This window comes from Miscanthus floridulus, chromosome 5 (assembly GCF_019320115.1).
Source record: "Miscanthus floridulus cultivar M001 chromosome 5, ASM1932011v1, whole genome shotgun sequence".
In the NCBI taxonomy this organism is placed as follows: Eukaryota; Viridiplantae; Streptophyta; class Magnoliopsida; order Poales; family Poaceae; genus Miscanthus; species Miscanthus floridulus.
Genome location: NC_089584.1, coordinates 113,523,374 through 113,545,957, shown reverse-complemented (window position 1 = coordinate 113,545,957; position 22,584 = coordinate 113,523,374). Strand labels below are relative to the sequence as shown.

General features: G+C 46.2%; 5 protein-coding genes across 9 annotated transcripts; 2 read left to right on the top strand and 3 right to left on the bottom strand.

Moving 5' to 3' along the window:
* Positions 1–2,729: 2,729 nt before the first annotated feature.
* LOC136453112 (uncharacterized) lies at positions 2,730–4,708 on the bottom strand. Its single transcript, XM_066453685.1, has 3 exons — positions 4,389–4,708; positions 4,205–4,266; positions 2,730–3,362 (listed from the first exon to the last, which is right to left on the bottom strand). The coding sequence occupies exons 1-3, from the start codon at positions 4,483–4,485 to the stop codon at positions 3,237–3,239; spliced, it is 285 nt and encodes a 94-aa protein (XP_066309782.1). The 5' UTR covers positions 4,486–4,708; the 3' UTR covers positions 2,730–3,236.
* Positions 4,709–6,682: 1,974 nt separating this feature from the next.
* Positions 6,683–10,417, top strand: LOC136453111 (zinc finger protein VAR3, chloroplastic-like). Its single transcript, XM_066453684.1, has 5 exons — positions 6,683–7,263; positions 7,360–7,477; positions 7,596–7,870; positions 8,128–8,226; positions 8,315–10,417. Exons 1-5 carry the CDS (start codon positions 6,866–6,868, stop codon positions 10,110–10,112), a joined length of 2,688 nt encoding a protein of 895 aa, XP_066309781.1. The 5' UTR covers positions 6,683–6,865; the 3' UTR covers positions 10,113–10,417.
* An 849-nt stretch (positions 10,418–11,266) lies between these two features.
* LOC136450508 (pentatricopeptide repeat-containing protein At2g22410, mitochondrial-like) lies at positions 11,267–15,390 on the bottom strand. Of its 3 annotated transcripts, none has more exons than XM_066450974.1 (2): positions 15,256–15,390; positions 11,267–13,320 (listed from the first exon to the last, which is right to left on the bottom strand). In XM_066450974.1, the coding sequence occupies exon 2, from the start codon at positions 13,245–13,247 to the stop codon at positions 11,529–11,531; it is 1,719 nt and encodes a 572-aa protein (XP_066307071.1). In that variant the 5' UTR covers positions 13,248–13,320; positions 15,256–15,390; the 3' UTR covers positions 11,267–11,528. The 3 variants fall into 3 exon arrangements, with proteins under 3 accessions (XP_066307071.1, XP_066307069.1, XP_066307072.1); XM_066450972.1 differs by lacking the exon at positions 15,256–15,390 and adding an exon at positions 13,608–13,744; XM_066450975.1 differs by lacking the exon at positions 15,256–15,390 and having other exon boundaries at positions 11,267–13,065; positions 13,170–13,308.
* On the bottom strand, positions 13,723–15,144 carry LOC136455145 (pentatricopeptide repeat-containing protein At1g09220, mitochondrial). Its single transcript, XM_066455289.1, has one exon. It carries the CDS (start codon positions 15,142–15,144, stop codon positions 13,723–13,725), a length of 1,422 nt encoding a protein of 473 aa, XP_066311386.1.
* Positions 15,391–15,501: 111 nt separating the features above from the next.
* LOC136450509 (pentatricopeptide repeat-containing protein At5g15010, mitochondrial-like) lies at positions 15,502–21,966 on the top strand. 3 transcript variants are annotated; one of them, XM_066450977.1, is made up of 4 exons: positions 15,502–18,997; positions 19,072–19,105; positions 19,786–19,910; positions 21,462–21,966. In XM_066450977.1, the coding sequence occupies exon 1, from the start codon at positions 15,510–15,512 to the stop codon at positions 17,058–17,060; it is 1,551 nt and encodes a 516-aa protein (XP_066307074.1). In that variant the 5' UTR covers positions 15,502–15,509; the 3' UTR covers positions 17,061–18,997; positions 19,072–19,105; positions 19,786–19,910; positions 21,462–21,966. The 3 variants fall into 3 exon arrangements, with proteins under 3 accessions (XP_066307074.1, XP_066307075.1, XP_066307073.1); XM_066450978.1 differs by having other exon boundaries at positions 19,072–19,910; positions 21,618–21,966; XM_066450976.1 differs by having other exon boundaries at positions 19,072–19,910.
* The last annotated feature ends 618 nt before the right edge of the window (positions 21,967–22,584 follow it).

Here is a 22,584-nt window from a genome sequence, read left to right as displayed (position 1 = left end):
ACGAGCCTCTAGCTAGCCCCACCTGGGTTCAGTTGAGCATGGAAGCTAGCCATGGGCCGACATAGTGTGGGCCGCTGCAGAAAGGAGGCGGACCACATCCAACAATTGGGCTCCGCTGTACTCGATCTGGGCCTGTGCGACAACCAAGCCCACGAAGTGCTAGATTCTCAGCCAGATGGGGACAACCCAGCGTTGACGACCTAGGCCGACGCCCAAGTCCGCAACATGTCGCCCGCTATTGTCGGTTTGCCTACAGTGCAGCCCGTCACCGTCCAGGAGTTCATCGCCGGTCTCAAGCTGCCGCTTGAACAGCCCTGATCCAGTCGCCGCCGCGCCTCCGTGTCTCGCGCGTTCCGGTGGACCTCGTCCCTCGTCGCAATGACAGGCTTGCGTCAAAGTCTGTCTACCGCGACCCCAACCCGGAGAAGCAGGCCAAGCGGGTCCTGCTGAACAAGTGGCAGCCCTCATCCAGTGCTCCACGGCCGTCGCCAATGACACCCGACGCCTCCATCGCCACTCGTTTCCATGAGACGTTCCAGGACCCGCTGTCTTCATCCAAGCGCGCTGCAATGCGGGAACTCTTCCCCATGCATGGTGCTCGCAGGAGGCGGGTGGCGACATAGGCGTCCTGAGCACGGGTTCCCTCAACGTCGCTAGCTTTAAGCTCTTAGGTCGCACTTCTAGTTTCTTAGTTAGTTATAACAGTGTGTGTTCCACCACCGTGCGGTGCCTTGTGTTAGTGTTCAATCCCTTCACTCGTGGCACCTCGCCGTGATGTGATGTACGTGTAAACCTTCTGACTTCTTCTTAATGAAACACGTGCTACGCATGTTCTTGAAAAAAAACCGCACACACAATTTTACAAACAAATGTTTGGATATTTTTTTAGCAGTCTAATTATCTAGAGCAACAATGGGCCTATTCGGCTCTGTTTTAAAGGATTGCAGCTGTAATTTTGCACTGTAGCTAAAATATTTAGAACCACGAAAACATCTAGAAACTGTTTGAATGAAGACGGCAGCCAAGTAGCACCCCAAACGTACGATTTTGGACGCATAGGCATAACCTGACTAGACAACGCTTGCCAGGCTTCTTCTATCAAGCCAGCCCCCAAATCATTTGTAGGGCGCGCTCATTATCTTCCAATCATTAATCAACCTCTGATCTAGCGTTTGTTTTTTTGCGTTAAGTTCAGGTAGCTCTGCAGCCCGCGGAATCGAGCGCGGGCCACGGTTTTGGTGCAACTACAAGGGCGAAAGCGAAGTCCACGACAGATTTCCTTTAATCTGTCTTGAATTGATCCGTACACGATGGTTTTGATGGCAAGATAACGAGAGCGCAACCAAAGCTAGTGCTAGCCGCAGATGTTTCATCAGCTCTGACGAGCTGCTGACCCGCGATGGCAGCGCTCAACGAAAAGGATGGTATCTTTGCTTTCATCCTCTGTGTTCATCGATCTGAACTCAACCATTAGCAGCTTAAATTGCTCTGGCTTGTCAACTTTGCTTGTCGAAATTCAATAGAGCAATGGCTAAACCTGTACGGCACTTGCCAGTATTGTAGCTGTTGATTCACCTCTCCGGGGCGGGGATTGCCAAAAACAAAGGCTGCAGGTTATCGAGTCAAAGTGCAGACGAGAGAGCACGGAAGAAGCTGGACTTGGACGTTATTGTATAAATAAATAAATGGTCTACTACGATCATGTGATTTCTCCTGCGACACAGCCACTCGAAGGAACCGGACGAATCGTTCTGGCATTTTCTGTGAGTGTCTCGCCACCCCAAGACAGAACTGCTTTGTATGCATCCATTGTGGTCGGCAACTGCTCTCTGCAGCCCGTGATTCGTGCATCCTTTTTTTTAATTAACATCTGAACAATATGCAAATGACAGAAGCATAACAATGACATGACATACTAGACGCTTAGAGCTTCATGTACGTGATTAGCTAATATTCCAGCATTTTTGAAAGAAAAGAGCACGTAAATGTTAGTCCGAAGATACATTTTGAAGAAAAAAACATACTTAGCTGTATAATTTGGCCAACAGTTAATCAAATTATTGGCATCGATGCCTATGTTCACTGAAAGGAATCGCGATTCTTCGATTTCATCCCCCCTGCAGTTACGTACCCATCTCTTTCGCGTTTGCTGCTCGCTCGTCTGTTCGTCCTTCCTTTTCAACTTTAGGAAACGAGTGGTCCATGTTCGTTGGTTGGTTTCTAGGCTGATAAGCTCGGCTGGTGCTAGCTTGTTGTAAGAGAAAAATACTGTTGACTGACTGATAAGCCCTGGCTAAAACCAACAAACGAACATGCTAACGTTCACGCCATTCTTCTATGTATATCACTCGTGAGCCCACAGTTGACACTAGACGTGTGGCGACACGCCGCCCACCTGCAGGCCCCTGGCCCGTGCACACCGTCGTCCACTGATCTGATGAGCCGTACTTTTTAACGAAGAAGCGGTGTTTTTTTCTCATAATAAATTAGTGAACAATACTTTTTAGCTTTTTTTTCAGCGAACATCTTATCGGCGCCAAACCGTTACACGCCAGAGGACAGAGGAGGTCTCTCGGTCGAGTCTCTGCAGGCGAATGTGACTTGCATTGTGAAGGGACAGCTATACGTATATAATAACACGACAAACAGGGAGTGGTGAACAATCGAAGCCGGCCGTCAGCACACACGGGACATGAAAGCCGCACAAGCAAAGATCAAGAGTACTATAGTTGTTGACGATGCTAACTGATGCTTGTGTTTCAGATCAAGATAGCAAAAGGTATCTCAAGTAGATCCGCCGTTGACATCGAGCAGTACGAAAACAACCCATGTACAGTGGACACAGCAGATCGAGACATCGACTCGAGGTCCATACAGAACGGCCAGCTTCTTTCTTCTTGGCGCCGCTAGCTAGCTATACACGGAACAGCGCGGCCTGCTCGTCCACTCGATCTGACAGTGCGTGGCGTGAAGACCCTAACAAATATGCTAGCTTAGCTTAGGCGGCCTCAGCACCGTACACCGGCCGTGCCGTACCCACGCGATACGATACGACGTACTAGTAATATAAGCTAATATTAAGTACACGACAGGACTCGTTAAGCTCTAGTAGAATTTATACTAACAATGTACTCCTGCATGCTACTTAGTAGCTTATAACCCTCAAGACTCCATGCCATGCTCTTCATTCTTGTCTGAGACGTATGTACGCCGCAGGGATATGATGGGCTTCAACTTCATGGTCTCCCAGGGCTCCTAGGTTCATGGCGGTTGTTGGCACCGGATCCTGGGTAGTCGTTCACCTCGATGTCCATCCTCGCCGCCACCTCGCCCAGGTTTCCACCTCCCACCGCACCTTCATCCTGTATAGCAGTATAGAGACGACGTACACATAAAATCAAAGATTAGCTGGTGAGTTGCTACTTGCTAGGGCGTGCGTCAGATATTAAAAAAAACTTTAATTTATGATGGCATTTGTGTTGTTGCACGAACGATGATGTTGATCATCAACTGAACCTTTTGCCTTTTGTGGCGGGAAAGGCGTCGTGAGTGGGCCGGGGTGGGGTACGCAAATTGCAACTGTGCGAGTGGTCATGCATGTGATCTGCACTATGGCCGGCCGGCCGTCCGGCCTAGCTAGCTAACAGTGCATGTGAGTGGACTGCCTGCCCCAAGCCCCCAACTTCCAACGCTCGCTTGTGTTCATTGATCTGCTCTCTGCTCCACCGAGCATCAAAAGGCCGCAGCAACGACAGCTCACATGTGTATATATATTGATGTATGTTCTGTAAAAAGGCAAAGCAAAGGTAGGAACTGGAACGTTGTATACGTGTAATCTAATCTCTCTGTGGATAGCTTATGTCGTTGGCTGACTCACTCAAGTCACTTGTGCGCATGCAGAGAGAAGCTGGCCCTAGCTAGTCTGTGACGGGTGGTGTTTTATGAACTGGAGGGCACAGCTACAGGAGAGCACTGAGCCTGTGACTGTGAGTGTGCTTAGTTAAATTAAATGGTCTATTTCGTGCGACTGCGCCGGCATGGGAGCTACCTAGCTCACGTGCCTTGTTGGCACATTGGATGGAGGCAAAGCGCGCGGGTTCTAGCTTGCTCCAGCGCTTACAGAAAAAGCACGAGCTTGCGCAGGCAGTTTGTGATGCGTGATGATGAAATCTACCAAGCTGCAGAACCAGAGAGCGCGACCGACCTGGGCAGGAACTTCCAGAGCAGGGTCCGAGGGCAGCTGGCGGTTCCTCAGCGACAGGCTTCCTGCGAAGCAAAACAGGGCAGCAGCTAGTGAGGAAGCATGACATAGATAGATAGCCAACGAAGAAGAAGAACGCAACTGAAGAAGCATGGACGACGACTGGTACGGTGGCTCTGCTGCTTACTGGACAGAGGCGCGGCAGAGGAAGCCCGGGGAAGAAGAAGGCAGGAGAGCATGAAGCAGAGGACAAGCAAAGCCTTCTTCTTAGAGGTGAACTCCATCACCGCCGCCGCCACAAACCACAGTACAGAGCAAAGACGAGGTAGAAACTGCTCTATTGATTGAGTGGCTCTATCGATCGTTCAATTCAAAAAAAAAAAAAGAAAAAAGAAAAGAAGAAGAAAGAGATTGAGCGGCTCTCTCTCAGTCCTCGGCTACCACAGAAATGAAATGAACCCAACTGTGGGCTGTGGCTGGTGCCTCGCGCCAATCTGATAGGCATGCAGTGGATGGTGGCCAATGGCCATGGGTAGTGGGGGATTTTATACACAGCACAAGACAGCTCAGCCTCTCTCTCTCTGCTGCTTGTTTGTGGGTGTGTGCAGGTCTGAAAGTTAACTTGCACAGTTCCTTTTCTAAAGTTTATTCCATGTCCCACGGAATGTTTAGAGTATTAAATATAGATTAAAAAATAACTAACTACATAGTTTGCGACTAACTTAGGAGACGAATCTTTTAAGCTTAATTAGTTCATTATTTGACAACGTGGTGTTACAGTAACACATACGCTAATGATGTATTAATTAGACTTAATAAATTCGTCTCGCAGATTACTGACTGATTATATAATTTATTTTTTTATTAGTATCCAAACACCCAATACGACATCTCGTGTAACACCTATGTAACGTCCCCAAACTTTACACACAAGGCCTCGTTTCAGAGGGAACGAGGGGAGGACCGACCGATGATGGAGCATGCGTCGTTTCCGCGACCTGTGTCTTTAATCTTTTTGGGGTCTCCTCTTGATTTCATCTTCCTCTGATCGCTCGATGCTGCTGACACTGTCTGGCCCGTGGTGAGGGCCGGGGCGAGGTGTCGCATGCGTAGGCCTGGTGCGTGGTGGGCGCAGCTGGCATGTGTCCACGGGTTCGTGCGTCCGTGGGGAAGTGCGAACCCCACCTAACATCCGCACACCCAGCCGGAATTCCGAAGGGACCTCTCGCTCGCTGCTGGTCAACGACACCAGTCGTGGCGTCCGTCCAAGAGCATGGTGATTTGTATGTATATATCTCGTACGTGCATGGAGCAACTCTGAGCTGTCGGATGCGCGCCTCTTGCTCGGTGCTCTCCTGTAGGGATGGCCTGGACGGACGTACGCGTACCTAGGGATGGCGGGCGGCGTTGTGCATTGCGAACCAACTGTGACGCAGCAGTTGGCTCGGTTAGGTTAGGTATTTGGGTGCACGCCCACTCGATAAAATACGTACAGCGCTGATCATCAACAAGCTAAGTCCCAATTTGCATCGCAAGTACGAGCACACGGCAGGATTCCTCCGACCCAATCTTGGGTAGCTAGCGCGCGGACGGGAAATGAAAAAGGAGATCATGTCGTGCGTGGAAACGAGAGTGAACACGGAAGATGGTGTGTAATCCACTGCGGGATCTCACGTTCGGCAGTGGAAACGAGGGTGAGCTCGGCGTCTTGAATTCGTGAATTCACCTTGGATTTGGATGGGCGGGCAGCACGGCGCGGTGGCCGACGAGCCCGTACTACGTGGACGACACCGACGACCGCACATTCTCATTCTTGGTCGCGGATCGTGGTGGAGGGGACGCTTGGTCATCCCCGGATCCTGGTGAGCGCGCTCGCATTGGCCTCCGCGCCAAAAGCTATCGGGAAACAGAACGGCGACTGCAGCGCCTTTTGGCTTTTCGCACGTTATCGCTGACCTCGTTTCATTTCCACAAGGGGCAATCGGGTGTGGACGTCCCTTGCCTCGCTGAAAAACTCCCAACCTAACCACACAGATCAGCTTTGGATCCCCCATCCGTATTCCATGTGCTAACCCTTGTACCACGAGCTTATTTGCGTGTCATTGTTTTATTTTTATCTTTTATTATTGGATAATACTTTTCTACAGTGTTATTTGCACTCGCTGTTTACTTTGGAGTGGCTGGGCCCTGTTGGATTTACATTACTAATGGAGTAGCTAGCAACTCAAAATTAGCAAGTCTAGATCTAAACAGGCCACAGTAAGGTGGTTGCTGCTAGCAATAAGCGAGTTTTAGCATGCTATAATTTTAGTATGATCCAAACAGGCCTAGCTAGTCAGTCTGCTTCAATATGAGCCGGCCCACTAAGCATGAGCTATATGGGCTGTAATCTTATAAACAGTGATCTGTGCCTAGAACTGCATCCCGCAGGCCCAGCCAGGAACTGCAGCCCACAGACCCAAGGACCAGCACGAGCCATCCCTTACCGGCGACCACAGAAACAGAATACTAGCCGTCCGATCACAACGAGATATTCTCTCTCCAAACTCCGTCCGCCGTCCGCCGCACCGCGCCGTTCGGCTAAACCCGCCCGCCCGCCTGCCGCCACCCCATCCCGAAGCCGGGAGCGGAGGCGCAACACCCTCCTCCTGCTGCTCCGGCACCATGGGCGGCGCCTCCAAGCTGCTTTCCTCCCTCCTCCTCACCTCCTCCCCGCTCCGCCTCCGACCCACTACTACTGCCGCCGCCGCGGCGCCCTCGCGCCGCCTGCTCCTGCTCTCCTCGCCCTCCCCGCCCCGCACCCTCTCCACCTCGTCCGCCGCCGCCGCGTCCTCCTCCCTTCCGCACGGCTCCAGCTCGGCCTCCCCGGCGCCACCGCCCCGAGCTCCTTTCCCCGAGTGGTCCCGCCTCGTCGACCGACTTGCCGCCGCCGGGTACGGCTCCGGCGCGCCCTTCCCCTCTGACGATCTCGAACTCGCGTCCGGATGCGGCCTGTCGGACGGTGCGCAGGCCGCTGTCTCCACCTGCCTCGCCTTCGCGCGTGACCGGCCTGGCCTCCTCAGGTGAAGTGAATCGCTTGGCTGCCTCCTGACCGGGCTTTGGCGGGGTTGAAGGTCTCTTAGTCGCTGTCTTGCTGACTAATTCGGGTGCTTGTCCAGTTGGCTTCAAAGGAAGGACGTAGAGGTCCTGGTGGCCAATGCGGCGACGTCTCTGTTCAAGGATGGGGAGGCATCAGCACAGCGGCTTCGGCGCTACCTTGCTGGGGAAGAAACCGATGTATGTCATTTGGGCTAGTAAATATTAGTTCAGTCATCTGCATGTTCATCAGTCTACTGGAGTATGAGTATATGACCTTGCTCAGCTCAACACACTGAACATGGGAAAATTTTGCCAGGTCATTGTTTCAGAGAGAGCTGAAACTGTTGATATTGTTCGATATCTCCTAAGTTACACATACGGTTCTTCGGACAGCTACTCAGAAGACAAGGAGCTTACTGATTCCGCTATGAGAAATATCATGGCTGAGTTAGTGAGTTTTAGTGGTCTTTTCCAACCTTCCACTTCTGCGGAATCAACCCCCAACCAAAGTTGCTTGAGTCAGCATGAACGATTTTCCAGGCCTCCAGGTCAAAATATCGAAATGAAGCGAGGTGATTGGATTTGCACAAGGTATGCCACTTCTAACATTTTTTTCTTTAACATTTGTCCCCTCTCAATTCCTTGCATTAAAGTATGAACCTACCCTATTATTCATTTTGCTACTAGATATGATGCATCTAAAATGTGTGCCCAGATGTTTCCTTTTTTTGGCAACCTGATACTATTGTCACACTAACTTGTGACCTTCTGCCTGTTTTTTTCTATAATACTTGTGTGTTCTTTCATCTGCTACTCAATGTTTATGAAAATTTCTCTGCAACTTGCAGATGTAGTTTCATGAACTTTGCAAGAAATGTTAGGTGTCTTGAGTGCAATGAGCAGCGGCCAAAAAAGATGTTGACTGGTGGAGAGTGGGAATGCCCTCAGTAAGATCTGACATGCTAATTGCTAAATTATTTATATTAAGTTTATATAACTCTGACAAGGCTGACTTTGTTTTGTCCTTTTGCTAAGGTGCGATTTCTATAATTATGGGAGGAATATGTCATGCTTAAAATGTGATTGCAAGAGGCCAGCAACAATCCCACCGAATCCTGCATGTGTTGGTGCCGGTTTAGGTGGTGTGGCACAGCTCCTTAGTGTAACGAGTGCTGGTAAATCTGAAATTGAGAGAAAACTTGCTGAAAATGATGAAAAGGCAGAAAGATGGTTGAGCAAAGTATCCCAACTTCATGATTCAGCTGACTTAAGTAGTCTAGCAGAAGATGAGGACTTTCCTGAGATTATGCCTATGCGCAAGGGGGTGAATAAGTTTGTGGTTAGCACGCGCAAATCACCACTGGAGAGAAGGCTTGCAAATGCACAGTACAGCAGTAACAATAGCCCCGCATCATCCGACCCAAAGATAAGTCAAACTTTAGACAGGATACTTGGGCGTTCAACTCCTACTGCAGCCCCAAACAATCAATCTGTTACTAGTGACTCACCTACTGAAGCTCCAAAGAAATCAACAGATCACCTTGGTGGCATTGATCCTGTTCCGTTTGTGCCCCTGTCTGCAGATCTCTTTGCTAAACCACACAGTAATAATGGACAGAGCAATGGGAATGAAAAAATCAATGCAGAAGATGACAGTTCCATGGCAAATAACACAGTGCCTGTACCTGAGAGGCAAAGCACGGAATCATTAGATACCGCTGAGAAATGGTCCAAAAAAGTAGCAGAACTTGACAATGCAAAGGATTCCCCAAGTGCAATTTCTGATGAAAATTTCCCTGAGATTATGCCAATAAGGAAAGGTGAAAACCGATTTGTTGTTAGTAAGAAAAAAGATCGCTCATTGACATCACAACAGTACAAAAGGCGCAGTATTCTTGAGCAGGCAGACAGTTCTGATTTTGTCCCATTTGTTCCATTTCCTTCTGGCTACTTTGCCAAGAAAGATACGCCAATAGAGAGTACTACAGACACAGGTATTGTGTCAGAAGGCGGTCAACCAAAAGGTAACCTGAATAATGAGAACTGGAACAGAAATTACTATAAGCATCAATCACAATCTCATGGGGCACAATCTAGGCCTAGTGGTACTGCATATACTGGCACTCAGATCACGGGCAACTCTCAGGGGAACTACAATGGGAGCAGAGGTGAATCTACTTACCATGGAGCTAACTTTGAACAGCAACACTCAGGTTATGGCAACAACAGTTATTGGGGCAGTGATAACAATAACAGCAACAATGCCTGGAGTGACAACAGCAATTATAACAACAATAATGCTTGGAGTGGTAACAATTCCTATAACAGCAGTACTAGGAACGGCAATAGCAGCTACAACAGCAGTCATGGTTATAACTACAATGGTACATGGAATGACAGCAGCAACAGTGCATGGAGCAGCAACAGCAACAATAACCAGAGTGGTTCATTTGCTAATAACAGTGTCAATAGCAGCAGTAGTTCCATGAATGCTAATCACGCGGTTCACAGCTCAGGATATGGAGGAAACTCAAACAGAGGTTATACTGGAAAGAGCTTGGAAGGATCTGTTGTAAAGGATCCTGATCCTCTAGACATGTCCGAGGAAGCTAAGGCTGAGAGATGGTTTAGGAGGGCAGCTCAGATAAAGGACATCTCTGAGCTAGCGAACATTCCCGATGAGGACTTCCCTGAGATAATGCCGATGAGGAAGGGGGTGAACAGATTCGTTGTGAGCAAGAGGAAGACACCATTGGAAAGGAGATTAACATCCCCACAATACAGAAGGAACCTGCCAATCGTCAGTTCTGAAATGGACAAAGATGCCAGCTGAAAACAGAAGTATGATTGCCTGCATACCACAATCTTAACTGTGATGCGATGCACCATTTTTACACCCAGGTATTGCTCGATACCAGTTTGTAACGATAAGCGAGCAATCAGAAACAGAAATCATGAAAATAATGCCCCAGGAAAGGTTTTTTGTATGGTAAGTAAAATTTTGTTCGGAATGACCTGGGGTTTGCTGGATTGTGTTTGCTACATGTATACTATACACATTTGTGTTGTACTAAAAAAACTTATTACATGCAACCCGTGCATCGGTGCATGGCATTATCAAAGTTTTGGCTTGTCTGAGGTTACATGTGTACTGAGTTTGTTCATAAATCCAGATACTATAATATATTCTACTAATTGGTTTTGATGATGCAAAATATGTCTGCTTTTTAGATCTTCTTTAGCAAGGTTTTTGCTAGGGCTTCCCTACCAGTTTAATCAAAAGCTCTACCAAATGTGCACACGTGAGAACAGCTTGCAAAGCTAAACCAAGCCAAAACCCATGAAGCCAAAGCCAAAGCCATTTTCGCCTAGAAGTCGAAGCCAAAAAAACATGGTTTTCCTTAGTTTTTTTTAGACGAAAGAAGAATTATATTAGATCATAGTTGAGTACATCATTACGTTACAAGCACATTGGAATACACTACGTATATCTAGAACCTGATCATCTAAATTGTATCCACGTCTTGTATAACTCAAAATCTCAACTCCAAAACTGTATGACGATTCGTATGTGCATTATTAGTTTAATCCATGCCATACCAAACAAGACCTTAGAGCATCTCTAAGAGGCTCTCTATATCCTTCCTAAATTCTAGTAATAAAAATTTTGGTGAAAAACTACCCTCCAACAACTTCTCTAAAAGATTATTCAAATAAGTACGAGAATGGCTCTACTCTAAAAGATTATTCAAATATGAGTACGAGAATGGCTCTCTAGAGTGTGCATGAGATATAGTAGAACTATTGGAGAATAAAAAGATATAGAAAACAATTTTTATGTAAATGACTCTCCAAATAATAATTTAGAGAGTGAGATTTAGAAAGGTTCTTCGAGATGCTCTTAGTTTACTAACCGGTATATAGTTTGAGTGAAACAAGTCGTATGATTCTGCATTGGTAAAAACACAATCAGGGACATATCTAAAATTTGAGTAAAGATTACATGTTCATTTGTTTCAATGCAATTCATAAACTTTCCTTGTATGCACAGATTAAAAAAAATCGAACTATTATAAGATTTAAAAGACAACTCATTATAAAGGTTGCCCGTGTGAAGTTGTATGCATGAGACTAATATACACCCATGTACTGACCCTAATTGGGACAATGGTTGCAGCTCACGAGATTACCAGACAGTGCTGCAACACTGACAAAATTGGGCCTGATAAGCAAGACAAGACGGTGGATCCTAACTATTCGTCGAGCTAGCTGAATCAACAACACTACAAGCGGGCGACTTCCTCACTGCAGTATCAGCCATCCATCGCCTGACGTTCATGGCGTCACTCCATCGATCAGCACTCGCATAAATATTGCTCAGCAACATGTAGTCCCCGCTGTTACCGGGGTCTAGTTCACTGAGCTTCTTGGTGACCACCTCGGCCACAGCCACGTTACCATGTGTCTTGCACGCCCCTAGCAGTATCCTCCAAACCACAGGGTCCGGAGCCAGGGGCATCTCACTGATGAAACTCAGCGCCTTCTCCAGCTGACCAGCACGGCTGAGAATATCGACAACGCATCCGTAATGCTTCATCTGCGGTTCCAAGTTGTGAACTGATTTCATCCTTTCAAAGTGGTCAAGCCCTTCCTGAACTAGTTGCCTGTTAGCACAAGCGATCAGCACACCAAGGAAAGTAACCTCATTTGGTCTGGGACCTTCAGTGAGCATACTGTAAAAAATGTTCAGTGCCTCATCCTCAAACCCATTCTTTGCTAGTCCTAGTATGATTGAATTCCACGACAAGGTGTCCTTCCCCTCCATCTCTGTGAACACTAGTAGTGCCTCCTGCACGCACCCACACTTTGCAAACATGTCAATCAGAGAGTTCTCCATAATGGTATCAGCTTTGATATTGTTTCTCCTCACATAGTCATGAATCCACTTACCAAGATCAAGTGCACCCAAGTGTCCGCAAGCAGAAAGTACACTGGCAATCACGATAGCATCTGGTTTCACCTTGGCTCTCTGCATCTGCCTGAAGAGCTCCAGAGAATCAGAGAAGTGACTAGCTTGCGAGTATGCGCATATCATAGAACTCCAGGAAATCAAATCTTTGTTAGGAATTTGATCGAATATTTTCTTCGCTGAGTCCAAATTCCCACCCTTTGCATATGCGGTGATCATTGCATTCAGTGTCACGGTGTTCTTATCCTTCATCTGAGAAAACACCTTTTCAGCTGATTGCAGCTGCCCAATTCTACAGTAATAATCAATCAAAGTATTTCCCAAGTACACATCCACCTCAATATGATTAAGCTCGATGTACCTAACCATACAATCTGCCATGCTCCAGTCTCCTAGATGAGTGCAAGCTGAAATCACCTTGACCATTGTAACCTTATCAGCTTGCACTTCTTCAGCCTGCATTAGCTCGAATAATGCCAATACCTCTTTAAATCTATTGCGCTGGCTGTATCCACCAATCAAGGAATTCCAGGACACGACATCCTTAACTAGCATCTCATCAAAGACAGATCTTGCACAGATCAGATCACCGCAAGCAGCATATAGATGAATCAGAGAATTGGAAACAAAAATGTCCAGAAGAAATCCAAGTTTTATAGCATGGTTGTGCATCTGTTCACCTTCCTTGGGAGCATAAGTTTTTGCACAAGCCTTCAACACGAAAGGAAATGTCAGGTTGTCTGGTTTCATACCCTTTTCCTGAGCTTTCTTGTAGAAAACAATTGCATCTTTTGGTGCATCACTCTGAGCAAGCCCCCTGAGTAGAGTATTCCAAAGAAAAGTTGTAGGTGATTCGATCTGCTCAAATACTTTATGAGCAAAAACCAAATCTGATTGTTGAAGAGCATAAGATCTGATAACCTTGGACATTGCATATTGACAGTTGTGCAGGCCAGAAACAACGAGATGAGCATGGAGCTTCTTTACAGCTTCCATCATTACAAATGATCTAGTTACTAGTTAAAGAGGAGCAAGAACTGGACATGAGGTTCACTTCACCTGCTTCCTGCAACTGCAAGGAATCGTAAGAATAGGTAAAAGGTCCAACAAACAGTTGTACTGGCGAAATAGTCATTTTGAAGATAGAAACGAGTGAACAAATACATCATGCCTTCGAGGCTTATTATCAGTACATAAAAAGAAAACAAAGTGAGATGGCACAATGGTAGCATTGAGTTAACAAATATGGAACTGCAGGCATATCATTTATGACAATCTATTTAGCAACCAAGAAACAATAAAATTCAATTTTGTCTCTTTACATGGAAGATAAAAGGGTAAAAAAGTGCAATAACCCACCATTAGGCTGGGAGATTTTTAATGAAGTTGGTATGCTACTGGGAGATAATTAACATGGTAAGGTTGCAACGAAATTTTAGAGAGCTTCTCTCATCAGACTGAACAATTTTGATGACTACTGAATATCACCAACCAAAGCAATCCCAGGAACCTTAATAATTTTCCTCTCATCCAGTAATTTCCGTGCTTGTTCAGCATCAATGAACCTACCAAGCTCATTAAGTACATTGGACAACACCGCAAAATCACCTCCGGATTCTCTTTCTAAATCTGATATCATCTTTATTGCCCTCTTCCCCATCTCAACTTCTCCATACTTACTGCAACAACCCAACAGTATCCTCCATACAATTACATTAACCTCCATAGGCAACCCTTCTATTATTTGCTCAGCCTCACACAAACGTCCAGCCCTACCTAGCATGTCTATGATGCACCCAAAATGCTTGATCTCTGGATCTATATTGTACTCATAAACCATGCTTTTGAAAAACGCTAACCCTTGCTCTACCAGCCCCCCATGACTGCAGGCATTGATGACACTCAAGAAGGTGATTCTGTTGGGCCTAATCCTTGCTCTTCGCATCTCTGCAAACAGCTCAAGTGCCTCAACTGACAGCCCATGCATTGCAAAAGCAGAAATTATTGATGTCCATGACACCAAGTTTCTTCTATCCAGCATTTTATCAAACACCTTTAGCGAGTTTTGCACAGAGCCAATCTTAGCATACAAGTCTATGAGTGAATTCCCAACCCGGGCATCTGACACAATACCCTTCTTCTCACAATAGCCATGCAGCATCTCACCCATAAGGATCCCTCCAAGATTAGATATTGCAGGAACAACTGCTAAAACAGTTATCTCACTCGGGCTAATGCCTCCTGCCATCATGTGGCGGAAAAGAGCAACAGCCTCTACATGAAGACAAGCACGCGTATATCCATCAATCAGCCCGGTCCATGAGACAACATTCCTGCAGGGCATCTGATCAAACAGAAGCCTCGCATACTCAACCTCACCCCATCCAGCAAAGCCAGTGATCATCACATTCCACGAAACTATGTTCTTCACCGGCATTTCATCGAACGCCTTCCATGCTTCCACCAAGCACCCGGACACAACATACACATTGACAAGGGCGGTGTGCACGTAGGCATGGAACTCGAACCCCTTCTGGACCATGAGTGCATGGAGCTGCGCACCGGCTCGAGGCCACCCCAGACCCGCACAAGCCTTGAGCACGAACGCGAAGGCAAATGTGTCATCAGCCAGGTGCTGGCGCGCGTGCCTGAAGAGGTGCAGAGCTTCCAGGGGGAAAGGACCGTGGGAGTAGGCCTTGAGGAAGGCGCGCCACGGCGCGGGATTTCGGTCGAACACCTGGTGGGCAATAAACTGGGTGTGGATTTGGAGGAGTTGGCGCCTCCTGTCTTGGTGCCTCAGGACGAGAGCAATTAGGTCGCGGAGGCGAGGGCAAGTGGCGGCACGGAATGGTGGGCTTCGTTGCCGCAAGAGGTGGGAGGGAGAGAGCCATGTCATGGAGGTAGTAGTCCCCAAACCTTCCTCTAAGCAAGCATCAAGTGCTAGAAATCAGTAAATCAGGGTCCCTGTGCACTACAAGTATGGTGAATTCGGCGACGCAACAAACACCTTGAGAGGCGTCGCGGAGGGTAGTAGATGCCGGCGTGGATGACCTCGATGGTTGCGGTTGCGGGAACTGGTGCCAGAGCTGAGGGCCTCGAGGCTCGAGATCGACCTCAGGCCTCAGGCCTCAGCTTCCTTCTCCAGCGCCGTACAATTCCAAGGCGGGACGAAAATTTACTCTTGGCCTTTGTGGCTTTGACAAGCGACGTTCACAATATAACAGCAGCCTGACACAGCGGGCGGTGGCCAGTTCCTCCTCGATGTTGCGCAGAGTCCTCGCGAGAGCGATCCCACTCTCCTCCGCCTCCTACGGGTTCCCCAAACCGCTAAGCCCTCTCCTCCGCATCGGTGGACCGCGCCTAGCCACTTCTTCCGGGGACCCCGTCGCGTACGGTGGCATCGGCGGCGAAGATGACCCTTTCTCCTTCCCGGACCACTACCACAAGCAGCTCCCGCCCGATGTCGCCCGAGGGGTGGACGCCGTCGTAGCAGCTGCCGAGGCCACCGGCTCCAATGCTGCGGACGCCGCGCGGGCCCTCGACGGGTGCGGCGCCGAGGCGTCCGAGCCGCTCGTGGTGGCCGCGCTGTCGCACCTCCGCAACAGCTGCGCCGCCGCTCATGCCGCGTTCCGGTGGGCCGCGGCGCAGCCCGGGTACGCGCCGGGGCGGCGCGCGTGCCACTCCATGCTCGCCATCCTCGCCAAGCACCGCCGCTTCGACGCCGCGCGCGCCCTGCTCGACGAAATGCGCCGTGCGTCGACGGCGTCTCCGGCCGCGGTACTCCTCCTCATCCGGCGCCACTGCGCCGCGAGGGACGTCGCGGGCGCCGTCGCTGCCTTCCGAGCGCTCCCGAGCTTCGGATTCGACACTGGCGTCGCCGAGTTCCATGGCCTCCTGAGCGCGCTTTGCCGGTACAAGAACGTGCAGGACGCGGAGCATTTGCTGATATCCTGCGAGAAGGAGTTCCCCTTCGAGACCAAGAGCTTCAACATCGTCCTCAACGGGTGGTGTAACATTGTCTGCAGCTTGCGCGAGGCAAAGAGGTTTTGGAGCTCCATGGAGAGAAAGGGCATTGACAGGGATGTTGTGTCGTATGGGAGTATGATCTCGTGCTTCTCAAAAGCCAGGAGCCTCGACTCAGTCATGAAACTCTTTAACCGCATGAATGAGGCTGGGGTTGCTCCTGATCGGAAAGTGTACAATGCTATTGTGTTTGCACTAGCCAAGGGTAGGTGTGTGAAGGAGGCAAAGATGCTTGTCAGGACTATGGAGGAGAAGCAGGTTGCCCCAGACACAGCCACTTTTAACTCTCTCATTGGCCCTCTTTGTAAGGCTCGTCAGGTTCAGGAGGCAATGGAAATGTTTGATGCTATGTTAGAAAGGGGGCTGTCTCCTTCAGTAAGGACCTTCCATGCGTTGCTTAATGTGGCTAGGAACTCTACTGAAGTGTTTGATCTCTTGGATAAGATGAAACAGTTGCAGTGTGAGCCAGAGATGGACACTTACATTATGTTGATCAGAAAATTCTGCCGGTGGAGACAGCATGAGAGTGTGGAGAAGTTGTGGAGTGCAATGCCTGCAAATGGGCTGAGCCCTGACCGGAGCGCGTACATTGTGTTGATACATGGTTTATTCCTGAACGGAAGACTAGAGGAGGCAGCAAAGTATTATGAAGAGATGAAAAGTAAGGGCTTTTCGCCAGAGAAAAAGACTGAAGAAATGATAACGGCTTGGCTTGAAGGCAGAGAGCTTGCCAAGGCATCAGTTAGTTCTAAGGGTGGTTCAGTGTCTCTCAAGCTTCCTAAAAAGTGACAAGTTTAAGGTTAGCCCTTAAGGGCAATCCATAAAAGAAATGAAACAAGATAGGAGGGCGCTTATTGTTATTCCTGAAGAACTGGTAAAAGTCCAAAGAGATATTTTGCTGCTTAGGAAATGGGTGCTACTGTATGTTAGGCCTAGTTATTTTTCACTTTGTTGATAAGTTGAAAATTGGAATTACAATGCCAAGGCATGTCCAACTTGTTCAAACATACAAGTTGCATGTGATTTGCTGTATTTATTCACATTTACATTTTAGTCTGCACCCTGCACTGACTACATGCTCAATTATTGGCATACAAAACCTATCTTGAGGCATGGAGGGCTCATGCCTGCTGAATACTTCCATTAATGTCGAAGGGGCACTACAGTTTCATTTTGCAGAAGGAAATCAGGGAAAATGAGATTGAGAAGATTTTGCTGTCATATTTCTTGGATGCCCCAAAGCAAAGCTGCAGATACCATCCATCGATCCATTAGCCGGTAGATTCCAAGGAGATACTTGTGCTGAGCTACTTCCAAAATTGGACTGCCTGAGGACTAGGACATTGAGTGGGAAAGTGATCTTCGCCATTGTTCAGGAGTTAGGACTGGCACTGTGATGCTGGCCCCTAGCATTTAACTTGTAAGCAGTTTCCACTTTCCATCATTTTCATGCTTCCTGTCACTACATAAGAAGAGAAGAAATCTCTTATTGTTCATGAAGGTTAAATTTTCGGTTGGGATAATGACTTCTCGAGTATTCTAATGATAAAAAAAACCCATAATGACCCAAGAAGTTATGGACTTCCTTCACATTCACTGGACGGGGTTGGTTCCTAAGCTGCTACTTATTTGTTTAGTCATTCTCTTCTGTTCAGTTCTTTTTTTGCTATGCTACTTTGTGAAGCGACTCATCACACTCGAACTGGCAGACGCTGATTGGGGGCACTTGTCCTGGGACAGCAGCAGAATTCATTATTTTGCTGTCCGACTTCTTTGACAGGATCCATAGTAGTATTAGGGTTTGTGTAGTAGTGTTTGTGAGGTTGTTAAATATGCAATAGCACAAGTTTAGTACCGTTTGTTAGGTATTGTAGTTAGGGATGAAAACCGTAACTGAAAATCTTGTTTACTGGGCTTGTTTCCATGTCGTTCTCATAAAGGTGATACCGTTTCTGATTATTACTGTAGATAAATTTGGATTTTCTAATTTCTTTCGGTACCAGTATTTTAGTCGCCATTGAATAGTTAAATTTTGAAATCGGGAAAATTTCCGACTGACTGTCAATCACTTCCGTATAGATACCGTTATAGACTGTATCCGACCCGCTTTCATCCTTAATTACGGTACCATCTAGTGGCACAATATTTGTTATGAGGATTAGATGCATGGAATTTATTTACGTGGAATCAGGGATGTAGGCAGACCTGATGACTAAGAAATTTCGTGCCTCCAGACCATGCCCAAATTCCTCATAGTACTGCCATTTGTGAATCTATATCTATACTATAAAGGAGCGAAGGAATTGAAAATACTTTTCACCCAGAATTTTCTTACCCACCTAATATCTGAACCGTTGATGGCTTGGTCCCTTTTAATCTAATGGTACCTGGTAATTCGAGAGTGGACCCGTACACGTTAGTCTATGATTCTGGCCTCGACGTGTTTTTTATCACCGACGGCGGTGCTTACCCGGCAAGTTGGCTATGCTGTACAGCCTCATTGATCACCCGGTCTTGGTGACTTCCTACCATCTAGCCTAGACTTTCAGTACCCTCGCTTCCTCTTTTGGTATAATGATACCTGTGTTTTTTTTACTGGATGAGGTTCGTGTGCGATGCAGGCCAAATAGAATGGGGTGACGCAGGTGCTGTTAGTGGTTGACCTGCAGAGGATGCCGGGGCTCAGCAGCAAGTGACTCATGCTACAGATCAACGTCTCGCAGCAAGTGAGTTGATTTGATTCTTGATGATGATGATTGCCACGATCAAGTGCTGACCGTTCGATGCTTGTCTACTGCAGGTTTTGTTGTCTACTTCGACATGATTTGTGCCAGGTAACTAATAATCTGCTCATTCGCATCCAAAATTCTAGACATTATTTATCAATATGGTTGATAGTGCAACAGGTTATTTTGTCTATTATTGTTGTTGAACTTTGTTAAATGCTATGTGTGGGGTTTCAAAGAATAATAAAAATCTACACACCAACTTCATGATTCCATCTGATCAAATTGAACTCAGTATATTTCTATGACTAGGAAACCAGAGTCTTAGTATGTCTTAGCAAGGTTGGAAAACATTATTTTACAAGGCAAAAGATCTACCCGAGCTGCCCTTCCTGCTAGCCTTCAGTTTTTGCCTGTGACTCTGCGATTTTAGATCTACTCACTTGAGATTTAATGTAAAAAAGAACTCGCCATGGAGCAGTGATATACAATGTCTGCTACATGGTAGCTGTGCTAATTTAACCAAATCTACCTTGTCATTCCATGCTTTGATTAGTTTATTCTTCAGGAGAGGAAAAATTGATTACCGATTTTTGTCAGTTCAGCTGAAACTCAAATGCGGAAGTGAACCATAGAGGGCTTCCTTCTCTGATGTTGACTGTGTCTCATTCTTGGGATTTGCTATGTCTAGGATCAGATTGGGCCATGTGTTGAGGGATTTAGATGGGTTAATCTTTAGTTGAGTTTATTTTATTTGGTAAACTGTCATGGACAAATGATATTGACAGGAACTGGAATTGGATCAGGAGCAGAAGAGCAAGGTCGACGGGTGATGCATGCCTTCAGGCATCACCTGCACAAGGAGATGCTCCTTGGGCCAACAAAATTGCTCTGACGGCATGGGGATAAGCTGGTAAAGTTTTTATTTAATTATTATGATCTAATGTAGTCAATGGAGTAGACTTTCAGATTAAAAACCGTAAAACAAATTACTTTATCTTTCCACTTTGCAGCTATTATACTCTGCACTTGCCATTTACTAACTTGCTTGTTACGTTTTATAGGAAAACACTACTATGATTGCTTACAAACTGTTTGGTTAATTGCCTAAGAGAGTTTGTGTTTGCAAACAACTGAATAAGTTTCTGTGCACTAAAAATAAGGAAATTGTGTGTTTAAATTGTCACCCAAGATTTATGACTATTTCCTTTCCCTAAATTTAACCATCAACTAATTATAATGTGTCTTACATGTATATTATTATTTAATCATTGAGCATTTTTCCTGCATCTCTGAATAAAGGCTCTCTTGGCTGTTGTCCTTGCAAATTGTAATTTCCCTAGCTCCCTTGATTGATGTGTCAAGCAAGTTTCTATGCTTCACAAACCATAATAATAACACCATTCATTGTTTTGGGGGGCAATTTCTTATTTGGTCCTGGTTTAAAGTTGTCTTTCTTCCTTGGTCCTGAAACAAAATTTCTTACCTATTTAGCCTCACTCGAAGTTTCGTTTTCCAATCTGGCCTTACCGTCATCTCCCGCCTCTAACATCGTTAAGTGGCACATGAAATGACCAAACTGCCCCTGAGACATTATGAGAAACCAAAGGTCACCCAGGCAGCATAACAACATAATTTTGAGCACTTTGAATCCAATTTTCATAACATAAAAATTTGTGTTATGAAAATTGGATTCGAAGTGCTCAAAATTATGTTGTTATGCTGTCTGGGTGACCTTTGGTTTCTCATAATGTCTCAGGGGCAGTTTGGTCATTTCATGTGCCACTTAACGGTGTTAGAGGCGGGATATGACGGTAAGGCTAGATTGAAAAACGAAACTTCGAGTGAGGCCAAATAGGTAAAAAATTTTGTTTCAGGGCCAAGGAAGAAAGACAACTTTAAACCAGGGTCAAATAAGAAAATTTCTCTTGTTTTGGAGATCTAAATCAAGTGACTGCAGTTCAATGTCATTGTGGTGTTCAACAATGTGATGTGCTACATAGAAAACTGCAATTAAAATTATATATTGCTTGTCAAAGTTCTAGGATGTGCTGGCATTTTTTTTTACAAAGCACAGAAGGGGAAAAGACCTCCCCACCTGATATATTGCACCGAGTCAGCAAAGAGCTTGCTGACTAACTTATGAATTTTACAAAGCAATAGGAGGGTACTCCATGACAGAACAAAATTCCGATTAAAGATGGTGAAACAATAATCCCTATTGAAGGAAGGTTCAGTTGAATGGCAAATCGATATCCATAACGCAACAGGGTGTAATAGTCAATAAAGATATAAATTCACACATTGGCAATGGAGCTTTTCATAGGAAGAACTTCCAGCTTTATGCTCTCCTTTTAATCTCCTGCTAATCTTCATAGGCTAGATATGATACTGTTCTATTCTATATACTATCCTACATATTATAGTTCTTTTTTATCCTATGGGCTAAAAACAGTAATTTCAGTGAGCAAACCCTGATGGAAAAAAACAGCTTCTAGTACAAGTCTTTTGGTAACCTCCAAGCTTCTACAGGATTTCTTTAGTAAATTAAGTAAAGATTATTTTGATATATCTGAATTTTTTTTCAGGATGACAATCTTTATTTTTGTCCATATTTTAGAGACATATTTGAAGTGTGGTATGAGGATGTGAGGAGAAGTAGGAGGGGAATGGAAAGATTCTGAGATTATACTAAGCATCCCAGTACACAAGGAAAACAGACTGATGGGCAAGCTGCACTGTCAAGTGTCAACATACTACGATCACAAGCTTTGCAAGTGGTTTGATGTGGGAGATGGAGATATTAGCTCAGAACTGATAAATTTTCATGTCATTCATGCTTTAGGAGTTTGTAACTGAAAGGTCATAATGGCTAGAGGGGGTGAATAGCCTAATAAAAATTTCTACAACAACACTTAACTAAATGGTTAGACAATTATGAGGCGAAGCAAGTGTTGCGCTAGCCTACTCAAAATGCAAGCCACCTACCACAATTCTAGTTTAGATAGTGTCTATTCACACAATAGCTATGACACTACCCTATGTTAGTGTGCTCTCAAAGGGTAACTAAAGAGCTACACCAACCAAGCAAGCAGGCTCTTACAACTAGCTACACTAAAGAGCTTGTCAACTAGTTTGCGGTAAAATAAAGAGAGTGATCAATAGGGTTATACCGCCGTGTAGATGAAGAAATCAATCAATCACAATGATGAATAACAATGAAGATCAATCACCTCGAAATTAATGATGAACATAATGATTTTTACCGAGGTTCACTTACTTGCTGGCAAGCTACTACTCGTTGTGGCGATTCACTCACTTAGAGGTTCACGCGCTAATTGGCTTCACACGCCAAACCCTCAATAGGATGCCGCACAACCAACACAAGATGAGGATCACATAAGCCACGAGCAATCCACTAGAGTACATTCTGGCTCTCCGCCGGGGAAAGGTCAAGAACCCCTCACAATCACCACGATCGGAGCCGAAGACAATCACCACCCTCCGCTCAACGATCCTCGCTGCTCCAAGCCATCTAGGTGGCGGTAACCACCAAAAGTAACAAGCGAAACACGAACACCAAGTGC